This window comes from Drosophila busckii, chromosome 3R, assembly GCF_011750605.1.
Source record: "Drosophila busckii strain San Diego stock center, stock number 13000-0081.31 chromosome 3R, ASM1175060v1, whole genome shotgun sequence".
Lineage (NCBI taxonomy): Eukaryota > Metazoa > Arthropoda > Insecta > Diptera > Drosophilidae > Drosophila > Drosophila busckii.
The window spans coordinates 3302702-3315325 of NC_046607.1; the positions used below are offsets into that span (position 1 = coordinate 3302702).

General features: G+C 41.5%; 1 protein-coding gene across 1 annotated transcript; it reads right to left on the reverse strand.

Annotated features, from left to right (window-relative positions):
• Positions 1-7421: 7421 nt before the first annotated feature.
• Positions 7422-9647, reverse strand: LOC108601487. Its single transcript, XM_017989385.1, has 6 exons — positions 8765-9647; positions 8547-8701; positions 8387-8495; positions 7904-8127; positions 7731-7848; positions 7422-7672 (listed from the first exon to the last, which is right to left on the reverse strand). The coding sequence occupies exons 1-6, from the start codon at positions 9546-9548 to the stop codon at positions 7422-7424; spliced, it is 1641 nt and encodes a 546-aa protein (XP_017844874.1). The 5' UTR covers positions 9549-9647.
• Positions 9648-12624: the final 2977 nt, after the last annotated feature.

Here is a 12624-nt window from a genome sequence, read left to right on the forward strand (position 1 = left end):
GGCGGTCTGGAGAGCCAGCGGCAACAATAATGACATTTATGCAAAATAGCCGACAACCAGAGAGAGATCCGCTGCAGTTGCTCTTATTGTGTGTGTGTGTGTGTGTGTGAGCCAGGCCCATAAAGATATTCAGTCTTTTGGCGTTGCCTCTGGCTGAGCCTAAGCCTGTGCCTTTGGCTGCGGCTGCTCACCTTTGCCATAATAATTGCACTTGCATTGCATGCAAATCAAATTGTCATCACGCAGCCAATTGTCATCCATGCTGCAGCCTCTAACAGTGTCCAAGCGGCTCGCTTTATTGGCCCCAAAGGAGCTCAGTCCAGACCCAAGACGATTGACGATAGTCTGCCAGTCAGCTAACCATACAGCCAGTCAAACAGTCAGGGCACTGGCTGAATGATCGATGACAGAGCTTGTGTTTGATTGAAAGCAATTGGTGGCACCGTCACTTGGTCTGGGACTGCGCTTCTGTTGTTGTTTGTTTGTTTGTTGTTGTGGTGGGCGCGGATACTCGTTTTTTGTCAACGCCAGAGCTTCCTTTACTTTGCTGTTGTTGTGGGTTTTTCGTTTCGGTAGCTCGCGGCCTGTGAAAATTATTGCCACACGCGTCTTCTTGGACGCATATACGAATATTTATTGCCTGGCAGCTTATGCGTTGGCGCGTCTAACGGCAAATTTTGATGCAGTGCAGCCATAATTGTCATTTGCTTACAGCCGCTTTATTAGTTATGTTGACAGTCCTTAATTGTCCAGAGACAATTTATGATAGTTCGCAGCGTCTAATGTGCATAAATTTATTGTGAGTATCGCATGGCATTTAGTTGAAAGCACTTTGTGTAAGGCATGGGCGTGGCTGGCTTAAAATTTGGGGGCGAGTAAGTAGCATTCATTATTATTGTACAGTAAATTCAATTTACATCATCTAGGCAGGATGACAGTTGTCCCCCTTGGCCTAAGCCGGTTACGCCCATGCAAGCTAAATTGAAAACAAGTAAAAGAGAGCTAAGCATCAATATTATTTATATTATTATCAAATGTGTAGCTAACAGAATATTAAGTTACAAATTATCATAAAATTAATTGATTAAGTTTATCAACATTAATGTTGTAGCCGTATCGCTTTCAAAGCTATTATCTGTATAATCGCAGCTAAGTGCTAATCTCCTCAGACCATAAAGATCGCCAACTATTTCTGTTGCACACACACACACACAAGAGTTTAAGCGCTTTAAAATTGCAAAGCGCACTCGGCAAATCCGGGTAACAAATTAATTTGTTATATTAACAATTGCCACATAAAGTCACACGCTCAGCCATAGCCAGAGTTGTTGATGATGAGCCTAAAGACTCAAGGGCTCAGTGACTAACTAACTGCCTGGACTAGGCCTTAGCCTCAGGCACTAACTGCAAGAGCGGGGCATAGTGCAATACAAAATACACAAACATAGTCAAGCATGTGTTGTTGTTGTTGCTGTTTGGGTAGCTGATGCATTTCGAAGATTTTTTAATTGAAAAAACATGTTTACGAGCGATGCTAAACACAGCGATGACTGCACCAACACCAATAAAAACAACAACAACAACACGAACTTGGGTAACCAAGGGGCGCAGCAGCAACATAAGATGACGCTGCCATTAGTTAGAATAGCTCAGCTCAACTCAGGTGTGGAGCAGCAGCAGCCCAACATGTCGACTATAAGTACTGACAACTTGGCTTTGCATATAAACAATAAAAGTTGGCAACGACTTGCGTAATGCATGATTCAAACTCTAAACAAAGCACAATTTGTTTTGACTTGCTGCTTAAGTTTAAATTCAATATAATATAGTTTATTTGCTTTTCATTTGGTTTGAATTGGAAGTTATCTAAACGCTCGCACCGTTAGTTTAAGCAGTCAAGTTTTAATTACTAATTAACTTTTGCAGTTGCATAATCTTGAACGAGCAACTGGTAATCACTAAGCAGCTACTAATGCTTTTGTCAGAGGCCAGCAGCGCTCAAGCAGCTGAAAATTTAACATAGCACAGCGCATTAAAATGTTAAGGAAATGGCAATAAATAAGCGAAATACAAATTAAATAAATGTGCGGCATTTAAATGCAACTGCGCCAGCGCTTTACGCTAATCTCAGCCACTCAGTGAGTTGCCGAGACGCCAAGACACGCACACTGCAAATGGAGGAACTTAGAGGCTGTGAGACTGCAAGTCTCTGACTGTGACTGTGACTGTGACACTTGGCGCATCTTTAAGCGAATGACCGCAAACGCCAGATGGGCGATTAGGCTGAAAGTCAAGTTTGAAGTTGAAAGCCGCAGGAGCCAGCCGACAGACATAGAAAGTTTTGCTCAAATGACCTGGCTACTGAGCCAAGCCGAAGAGAAAGAAAGAGAGACAAGCCATAACTGAATGCAAAGCTCTGCTCAAATGGTAATAAAAATTAAAAATATTCGTATCCATGATGTGCAAAACCACTTGCTGACCCGCTCAGCTCAGCTCAGCTCTACTGCGTGCCTCTTGCTGTATGAGCAATGGATAAGCGCTGTGAAATTGACGCTGACAAGCCTCGTTGGTTGGTCTGTCTAAATGGCCAACGTTGCGTATGCTTAATCTGCGCATTCGCATCGTTCGTTCGTACGTACGTACGTACGTACGTTCGTTCGTTCGGCGTGAGCATGTGCGTGCAACTGTTGCCATGCTGTGACTATCATTAATTTTTCATATTCATAATCATCATCTAGTCAACGTGTTTTAACGCGTTTCAGCATTGCGTCGAGTTCATAGACGCGCTTCTTCTCCCATTCGCATTTGGTGTCAAAATGCTTTTTTCTTTCACATTTTTCACGCGATTTATGCACCTTCTTTGCAACCAGCCCACTTCCTCTACCTCTACAGCTTGCCCTCTCTTATCTTGGCCACACTACAGTCTCTGTCTGCCACTTGCCGCAGCGCATCTTTAACATGCAACACATTCTGGCGCCCAAAAAAACAACAAACAAATTTCGAAAGGCTCCTTTTTTGGCCTAGTGGTGATATTTTGATGAATGCACATGAAAGCGCGCCACTAATGTGCGCCTCTGATGATACCTCAACGGCACTATAGCTATTGCTATTTTAGTTGGCAGATGAGGCAACGATTAAATACGCTATACTGAAAACAGCTGCACTTGCTTAATTAGCAGAGTTCCATCCAGGAAAGAGATAGTGGATTTTTATTTTAAAGCCAAAGGGAAAAGCAATTGGCATTGCCTGATTACCTAATAATAGAAAGTAGCAGGGAGTGCAAATTTTATAGCCAATACAGTTAACATTATATATAAGCAACTTCTATACAATATTATTCAATCAAATTATTTTTTCATCATCAATTGCATTTAAAACTAGAGCAAGACATGGAAATTCCATGCAATTAGATCGAATATCTGAAACGATTTTTGTATAATATTTAAACAAATAAAACTAATAATTTATATTTAAATCTCAAAATTGAATTACTGCTATATAAGCAACCACATTTAAATAGGTAATAATTTCACACTTGTTTATATAAAACAATTACTGAATTTTGAAAGTTAATTTATTATTTTATATAATTTTTATTGAACTAAGTTATTGCTCTGACTCATAATTTTGTTCATAAAATAAAAGTTAAGCGTAGCGCTGCTCATTTGCCATTTATATATTAAAAGCCTTTTTTTAAGCCTCAATAGTTTTCAATTTTGAAAATTAGTTCAAGCATAAAACAATGACCACACCAGGCCTATGCCTAAAGTCTGTAATGAAATCTCTCATGTGCCAATTCCCATTGCAAGCTGAGCAGCAACCAATACGTTTAATTTTCATACCCTGTATTTGCTTAAATTAAATGGCAGGCATGCATGCTTTAAGTAGAACTAGTAAAAAAATAAACGTATGCAACTTTCGTCTGCTTGCAACTTAAGCTACAATTATTAGTTATTTTGTATGTATGCATTTAATTACAGCATAAGTAATAGTCGAGCCAACTGATTGCGCATATTGAACAAATGGAAATAAGTGGGTAAAAAGACGGCCCTTTGGAGCGAAGTAAGAGTGCTAAAAGTGCGGCAATAAAAATCACAGCGCAGCGTAGAGTCGAACAGAATCGTTAAATTAGTAGAAAATAGTGTGAAAATTGGCACATGAATGTGTGTGTATTCGTATGTGTGTGTCTGGCTGGCTAATATGTTAAATAAAAGAAACTTTAAATGGCACTGCTTGAATTTTGGGATGGCTTAATGCTTGAACGCATGTACAACACAACCGAAGACAGTTTAATTACGGCGTGAAGTTGCGCACAGTTTGTCGTTTTGTGCTCAGCCGACAAGTCCCCACACCCCTCCTTCACCCACTCAGCCCTTTGGCCACTCAACGTTCGGCTGTGCACTAACTGGTAGTTGAGCTTTTGCCTTTTTTGCTTTTTTTGTGCACTGTGCTTAGAGTTTAGCGCGATTTGTTGGCCTGCTTTGATGAGATTTTAATGCAAGCGTGAATCATAAAATCGGTTGCTTGTTGGCTTGGCTTACCAAGGAGTGCTTGCAAATCCAATCTGGTTTATGAGTGGGTGCTCATAATAATGTAGTTTGAATTCTCCCATGACTTAACCCCCAAGGATCAGGTGTCAGGCATTCGACAAGTCGCATAATTTTCATTTTAATCGTACAGCGTCTTGAATTACCAATTGTATAGTGTATAGAGTTGTGTTTTGTTTTGTGATTTTTTATTGTCGAGCATTTGGAAAATTGGCAATTTCTGGGCGCATTATGTTTCGTTAATCAAATTCTCCAATTCTGCACAGCGATAAAAAGAAATCATTAACGTTTGCTAATGAGCACATGCCAATTGTTGTAGCAGCAATCTGACGTCAAAATTTCCACAGCATTCCATCAATCTTTTAAATCAATTGGCATGGCCTAACCCAAGTCAAGTTATTCTCAAGACATTTCATTAGTTAGCATTGACTAATTACTTTGAATTACGATGGACTGCCAAGATTTTATAGCTGCAACGAAACGTAGAATTCTAGCTGTGCCAATCACTTAAGAATCGTGGCCAATGCAAATAAGCGTCTGTTAACTGAAAAGCTGCCCCATGCCGAGTTCTGTTGCAGGTCCTGGCCGAAGCAAGCGTAAGTGAGTTGGCGGCCAAATGATCAACTGGCAGGCCATCAAATAAATTAAATGCAGAGAGGCCAACAAACAGCAAAAGCGCAGAAAAAATAAATGAAAATTGCTTCATTAGACGCCCGTACAACGCCCGAATGCTACATAAATAGTTAGAGGTGATCAGCGCAGGCGATTGCCGAACGCCGATTGGCGATTGGCGATTGGAGTAGTGGGCAAGTCCCAGCTCCCAGCTTCCAGCTGATCACTTTATTAAGGCTGCGAATGCAAGTTGGCAGCCAAGTTTTAAATCAATGAGTTGGCAATTAAAATCGATGCGGTGGTCCCATGCTTGCCACATGCCACATGCCGCTAACCGTTTAATAAAGTTAGCATTTGTATAATGTCTTGTCAAAAATTTATTGGCATTTTAGCTTTTGTTATGTTTCGTTTTGTTTCGCTTTGGCGATTGTAGCGATTGTGATCTCTGGTATGCCGCCAGAGCTCATGGAGCTCAATGGCTATTTAACTGGCCGCCGGCAGCGCTGCAACAGTTGCTCTTGCTGTTGTTTCTCCATTTAATGGGGGAGGGTGCAGTGCAGCGTTCAATGGGATTGTGTTGACAATTAAGCGACATGCAGCGATCGCCAATCGTTTGTCGTCTTTATAGCCATTCATTTACCTTGATTGCCGGCTGTTGAGCGTGCGATTAGGATCTGTTAATGCCAGAGCGATTGCATAGTTTTCACCTTTTGCCTCATTGCGAATTGATTAACTTATGCAAATGTTGAATTGCAGTGCCACAGAGATCTCTCACTCCCCCGCTCAATGCCGACCAAAATTCAATTGTGTTTCCGCCAGACAACAACAGGCGACTCTGTGACTGTGACAAAAGGCGTTGCCATGCACGCTCTGCTGTAGTTGCTCCCCTTACTTTTTCCCTAGTCGCTAAACCTCTCCTCAAAAAAAAAATTCACTAAAGAGTTGGCTTCTTTTGCTGTCGCTGCTTGGATTTCTAATTTCCATCAAGCGGCGCTTTTTGGGCTTTTCGTGGCCAACACAGCCAGTGAGCATTGCATGGCAAAAGATTCTCATGTTTTCCAGGTCCAACGTCGTCGTCGTCAAATCGTTGACGTTGTGGCTGTTGGTGGGGGTGGCGGTGCTGTCGGTGGATTTTCAATTTCTAATGTAGTGCACGTTACGCCCTGAAGGGATTTTTTTTTAGTTTTTATTTTATACTTTTCAACTTTACGGTTTTATTTATTTATGCTGCAGTTGGTGCAGTATTTGGCACAGTGGATATGTTAATCCAAATAGTTGAATTAAATAAAAATATGTTAAGTATTAATAATAAAATTTAGGCTTTGTTAAGTTAAATAAACAAATTGTTACCCCCAAAGTATGCAAAGCTTTGATTGTTTTGCAAATGCAGCATAAGCATATTTAAAAATGCATGTTTTTGATCCACTGTAGCACAAAGCGCCTTGTCCAAGGCATCAAACGCCATTTGATGACAAACTTCAAAGCGTTAGCATGCAATATTTGTTGTTGTCTATTTTATGATTGCTGTTGGTTGCTGTTGTTGCTAGTGATTTGATTGCGGTGCTGGTGGTGGTGACGGCGGTGCTGCACACTTTTAGTCATCACCATGTCAGCGGCAACAGACAGCGATCCAAACAATCAAAATGATATGCAAATATATGTAAGAGTACCGCTACGAAAAAGGCGTGGGTTAATTGTGACTTTATCATATTCGTACGACACAGAGAGCCAAAGGGAACAAGAAAACAGCAAATTCGCAATCGAAAGGAAAAAATCAAATTTATTACAAATTTAAGCATAGAAACCACCATGACAGCGACTTAGACTTCAACTGCGACTGCAACTTCGACTTGTGTCTGTGCAACTTTTGGCGCTGACGATGCGGCAAGTTATAGATTTCGTCATAGTTGCGCCAAGGCGAGACTTAAACTGTATATAACTGCAAAATAAACCTGTCAACCGACACCAACGCGCGCTGCTTTGGGTGAACTACGAACCTTGCAGTTGCAGTGTAGCCGCCCAGTTTGTGGGTGGGCGGCGCCAAAACTAAGCCACCAAATCGCTAAAATATATAAAACACATTAACACAAGCACTGGGAACGGAAATGGTCGCATGCATGTCAAAGTTTCCCATGGGGCCAACAAAGGCACCGCTAACAATTTAATATTTGGACTGAAGCGTAACATAATCCAAAAAGACTTTAATGCAAACAACATCATATGGACACACTATGAGCTAGCAATAGTAACTGTAAAACGAATTCAGACACACAACTCCTGCCTGAACAGCAAACGAAAGCCGCGACCCACATACTCCGCATCGCTGCGAAAGGGCAGCACAAAGGGCCCAGCGGCTATGTCCCTAACTGTGGCATGCATGGTGAAATCTTCGTTCTCGATGCCATCGTTGAAGCGCTCCCCACACAGCCGCACCGAATTGATGGCCAAGAAATCATCCGGACAGTTGAAAATGCCAGCGCCTGCTTGTTCATCGGGCACCAAATCATTTTCGCCTGCCGAATTTCAGAATTAAATTAGCTTAAATTGTATTTTTAGTCAGCATTAGCATACCCTCATCCTTGTTGATGAGCTGAAAGTCCGGCTGATCGCCACCCTGATACTCTGTATTGTAAATCATACTGCAGACATTTTTCGAACGTGCCAAGCATATAGCATAATTTAAATTGTTCTACAAAAACAAATCAATCAAATTATACATTAAATTTAATCCACTGACTACTTACAAGATAAGTAGCTTCCCGATTGTCCACAATGCTGCCATCGACATCATAGTTGAACGACTTTATAATGCCCTCACCAGCATTAAAGTATTGCAGGCAATTATCAGGCGCCAGATTATCTTCCAGCTGACTAACTTTGATATTGAAAGAACGTGCTCCGCTTGAGACCTTGACAAATACGGACAGATAAACTTTGGGCTCATTGGAGTCTCCAACATGCACATAAACTGCAAGAGATTCATTTATTTAATCATAAGCAAATATAATATACCAGACTTCAATAAAAAAATATTCATTATTTTGCATATACAAATCATTAAGATGAATTAGTCAGACCGAAAGATATTCTTACACAAGTCCAAATAATATATTAGTGTTAATTATTGTAAGCTTAACTTGAAGTACTCAAATCTAAGGCCTCCAGTTTAAACTCGCAATAAATTTATATAAATAAATTTATTTATTATTAAATGCAGTTCGACTTACTGTGCTGTCCGGTATTAATGCCACAGATTATGGGTATACGAAAATTAGCATTATGTCCGGATATAATAAACTGATCATCAAGGCAATCACCATTGGTGGGCCGACTTAGCTAAGGATGTAAATTGTTATTTAAAGAGCAACCAGTTACAAACCAATTTACTTCAAACATTTGGAAATCCAAACGCAGCTGCTGCACACCTTTCTTTACATTTATGATCAACACACAGATCATCATTTCTCTAACTGGCTGCGGATAATTGGGACTCTCAAAGTAAACGGTTTGTTGGCTGGTTACATCGCCGCAGCCGTTAACAACTAAAAGCGAAAGCAGTTGTTAGTTTGTTGTTGCACATTGAACCAGCGACAACTGCAACTCACAGATACAACAGGCACCAACACCCTCGGCACAGCTTTCGGTGGGTATGCCACCCAGGCTCTTGCATTCGAATTCATGGTAGCAAACCCCCTCCATGGTGCGTATGTCGCCCATGGAGACGCTGCATTTGGTATTGGGAAACTTGATCACCTCGAACAGGCTGAGAAAGCCTTTGCCCTTTGGCTTGGCTGCATTCGGTTGCTTCAGTATAAGATTCGCCTCGACGGGCGAGCCAAAGATCAGCTGCTTCAGCTTGTGTGCCAGCCTAGCGGGAAATGTTTGTGGCTGCATAATGGAAGTGCGTGTGCTGGAAGGTCTCGGTGGCAGCGGCGGCGGCGGCGGCGCTGTTGGACGCATTGTGGGTTGCGGTGTTGGGCTGGGCATCATTGGCGTTGGCATCATTTCTGTGGTAGGTGGATCCGGTGGCGGATCAGGCGAATCTGGTGGCGGATCTACAGGCGGACGCGTAGGTATAGTTGGCTCAGGTGGTTCTGGTTCCGGCATTTCAGTTACTTCTGGCGGTGGCATCATGGTCATCATGCCCTCCTCCGGCGGCTGTGCATACTTTTGCAGCAAAAATCCCGGCTGATGGCGCAATGTGTAGTGATAGCCAACGCCATCGAGTTTAAGCCCGCCGGCACGTTGTGGTGCCACGTCGGCGCCGCCACGCCCTCTTCTCTTAACGCCCATTGTCACAAAATCTCGACGATCCTCAGCATGCAGCACGCCCACATAATAGAGCGTCAAAACGAGTGCACTTATCAACGCATCGCGTTTTGACAACATTATTAACGGAACTTCACTCAGCGACTAGCAACTGCCTTCAGCTGTCGCCAAGTTCCAATCTGCTGCTGGGGCTTCATCTGCAGCAGCAACAGCAACAGCAGCAGCATGTTTTCTTTGGCTTTATTAGAGCATTAATTGCAGTGCCCCCACCAACAATGTCGTTGTCGCTGCAGCAGCTTTTCCCAGCTTTACTGCTGCTGCTGGGCAACCTTCACTTTTGCATTTTAGTGTCGAGCAATCAAGAAACAAAGTCACGCTATTGTGCATTGCACATGTGTCGCTTGTGCAGCACGTTTGTCTCTCTTGTGGTTGCTGCTGCCAGTGGAGCAGCAATTGGGCTGCCAACGGACCACAGGCTATGCGAACTATTTTTGCAAATTATCTTTAAATTGTGCACTTTTAATATAACACTTTGGGTCTTTGTTGTTTGGGAGGTCTCTCTGAATGAGTTGGCAAAAGGGAAATGAAAATCACTCAAGTCGGCAGCAGCAACTGCAACATGTCATGTTAGATAATCAGGCTTAAATAAAATTAGAATTTCCGTAAACAATTATTATGCAGCACAACAAAGGGCAAAGCATTCCATAGCGGGACTGCATTTAATTGAAAAAAACGAAGTAGATTTTAAATATATTCTATGCATTTTATTATTCAATTATAAATTGCAATCATTTTTGAGAATTAGCTTTAACAAGTCAGAATGACAATCAAATTGAAATTGTAAATATATTTTCAAGTCCATATAAGTGTATTTAGTGTCTAAATTATATTTCAAAAGTCAATTTACTCTAAGGATTTAAAGCATTTAAATAAAGTTTATCAACAACTCAATCCCTTTTCACTTGGCTTTCAAATTCTTTACCCACCATTTGAGTTATTAAATCACCTATGCAAATATAACTTCACTTTATCAAATTATTAATCAAATCCAACACTCAATAGAATTTAACGACAGTAAACTTTACAAATTTTTAGTGCCTGCATGGCACGTCTATTGTATGTAAATACTTGTCATGGACTTTGAGTTTTGCATATTATCGCCATTGATCACGAAACGCGAATACGCCCAGTGTCTCATTAAAACTAACAACTCATAATGATAATCTTTAAAACTAAACGCCCGCATTGTCGCGTCTAATATATATTTTACCAATACATAGTTAGTTAACTATATTTTTATGCCAAAGCGCTCTCAGCAATATTTGTCAAGTGCGCAATTATTTATAATTTTTCGCCAAGCTGTTTGGATGCTTCCAACTGCGAGGCAACAACAATAATAGCAATAATATAAATAGTTGTTGTTGTCGTTGTCAGTCGTAAGTTGTTGTTGTGCATAATAATACCAATTGCAGTTGTCGCTGCTTTGCTGGCGTTGCCAACAATTAACAAATTTAACCTTGTTGTGCATGATGCATGTGCCTCTCATACCGAAAGCAGCTTAAATTGATAATGAAGATAATAATGATAATGATGATGTTGCTGCTGCACTCGTTCATGTGTATAAAAAGCTGATAAATGATTTGGATTTTAGTTTTCGCCACACAGCTTTGCGTTGCACGTTGCAACAATTTGCGCCTCAATTGCTTTGCGTTTGCGTTTGCAATTAATATGATTTCATTTTTTATTTGTGTTCGAAGCTCAAGCAGCTGACAGCTGTCTGGTTTTTATTTCGCCAGATATCACAGTCAGAGTTTATGTTTAGTGATTTGCATATTGCAGCGCTATTAATTATGAAAAGTTTAATTGATGAGAAATCAAGTGGCGTCAGTGTTGCAATTACAATTGCAGCAAGTGGCATCGTTAGCATATAATTTATTTGAATATAAACGCTCTTATGTGAGCTGCATTTTGCAATAGCCGCAGAGCACTTAAGACGCTACCAGGAAATCAGACTTAAAGTTAGTTACTTGCATTAAGAATACGCAGAAATAGCTTGAGCTTCTAAATAACTGATGCAAAGTTTATAAACTATAATGGCAATGGGCTGTTGATATTTGCACAACACTTAATATGTTGCTCTATCTGCATCTCCATCAGCAGCAGCAGCGGCAGCAGCATCATCATGAGAACTTCGACTGTTGCCTTGCTGTCTGCTTATAGCCAGACTGAGGCCAGGCCAGGGGAACACGTACAGACAATTCCCATCCATTAATTGAATCAAATCGAACGTTACGCATGCGTCACGCCAAATGACAAAGGGAGCCGCCGCAGCAGCAGCAGCTCGTATGCAATAACTGGGAGAGGCTTACACACCACATATGTGTGCCCATAGATGATGAGGATGATGCTGTCATGGCCCCAAGCCGCAGACGCAGACGCAGTCGCAGCCCCAGCCCACTTCAGACGGCGGTAGTGTGTGCACATTATTGTTATTGCTATTATGTTATGTATTTGTATGGGTTAAGTGGAAATCGCAGTTGGAGCACAAGAAGTCTCAAATATTGTAGTAGTTGTGGATGTAAGAGTGGGAGACGCTAAACTGAAACTGGGCGCTGCACCGCACTATGCAACCGACGAATCAAACCAAGGTAAAGTCCACTTAATTGACATTTAGTGGACACTCGAATGCGACTGCAAGTGGTAGCCGAAGCCGCTGACCAACTCGAATGCAAAGCGAGTGCCAACAAGAAGCTGCGTGCAACGGCAATTTGCAACTGCAACAGCAGCAGCAGCAGGCGTTGCACAGTGGGCGTTTCTAACATTGTGAAATCAATTACTACATTTTGCATAAATATTATTCAAAAGCAAATATTTGTTTTAACAATGCGCATAAAACTGTTACTAGATAATATTTTATTATTTATTGAATGTTTGTCTATTGCTTAGATAATGCGCCCACTGTGCGTTGGCGGCGATGCACATCAGCGCTATAAGTAGTTTTCCTTTTGGACTGCTGTCCATTTGCTGAATGGCCTGGCATTCTAATGCGACTTTAGCTATGTTGCCACGCCACTGATGACGTTGATAATGAGCATGTTGCCTTCTCGTTTGGCTGTAACTCTCTCTCTTGTTGTTCTAGCCATGATTTCTGAAGATGCTGCAGCAGCCAACAGCAGCAGCAGGCAGACATCATTAC

Excerpts from the sequence above, each read along its gene's own strand:
- LOC108601487 (XM_017989385.1), bottom strand. The coding sequence starts at position 9,548 with ATGTTGTCAAAACGCGATGCGTTGATAAGTGCACTCGTTTTGACGCTC. Across the intron at positions 8,496-8,546 it reads TGGATTTCCAAATGTTTGAA|CTAAGTCGGCCCACCAATGG; the intron begins GTAAATTGGTTT and ends TTACATCCTTAG. Across the intron at positions 7,673-7,730 it reads GCTCATCAACAAGGATGAGG|GCGAAAATGATTTGGTGCCC; the intron begins GTATGCTAATGC and ends GAAATTCGGCAG.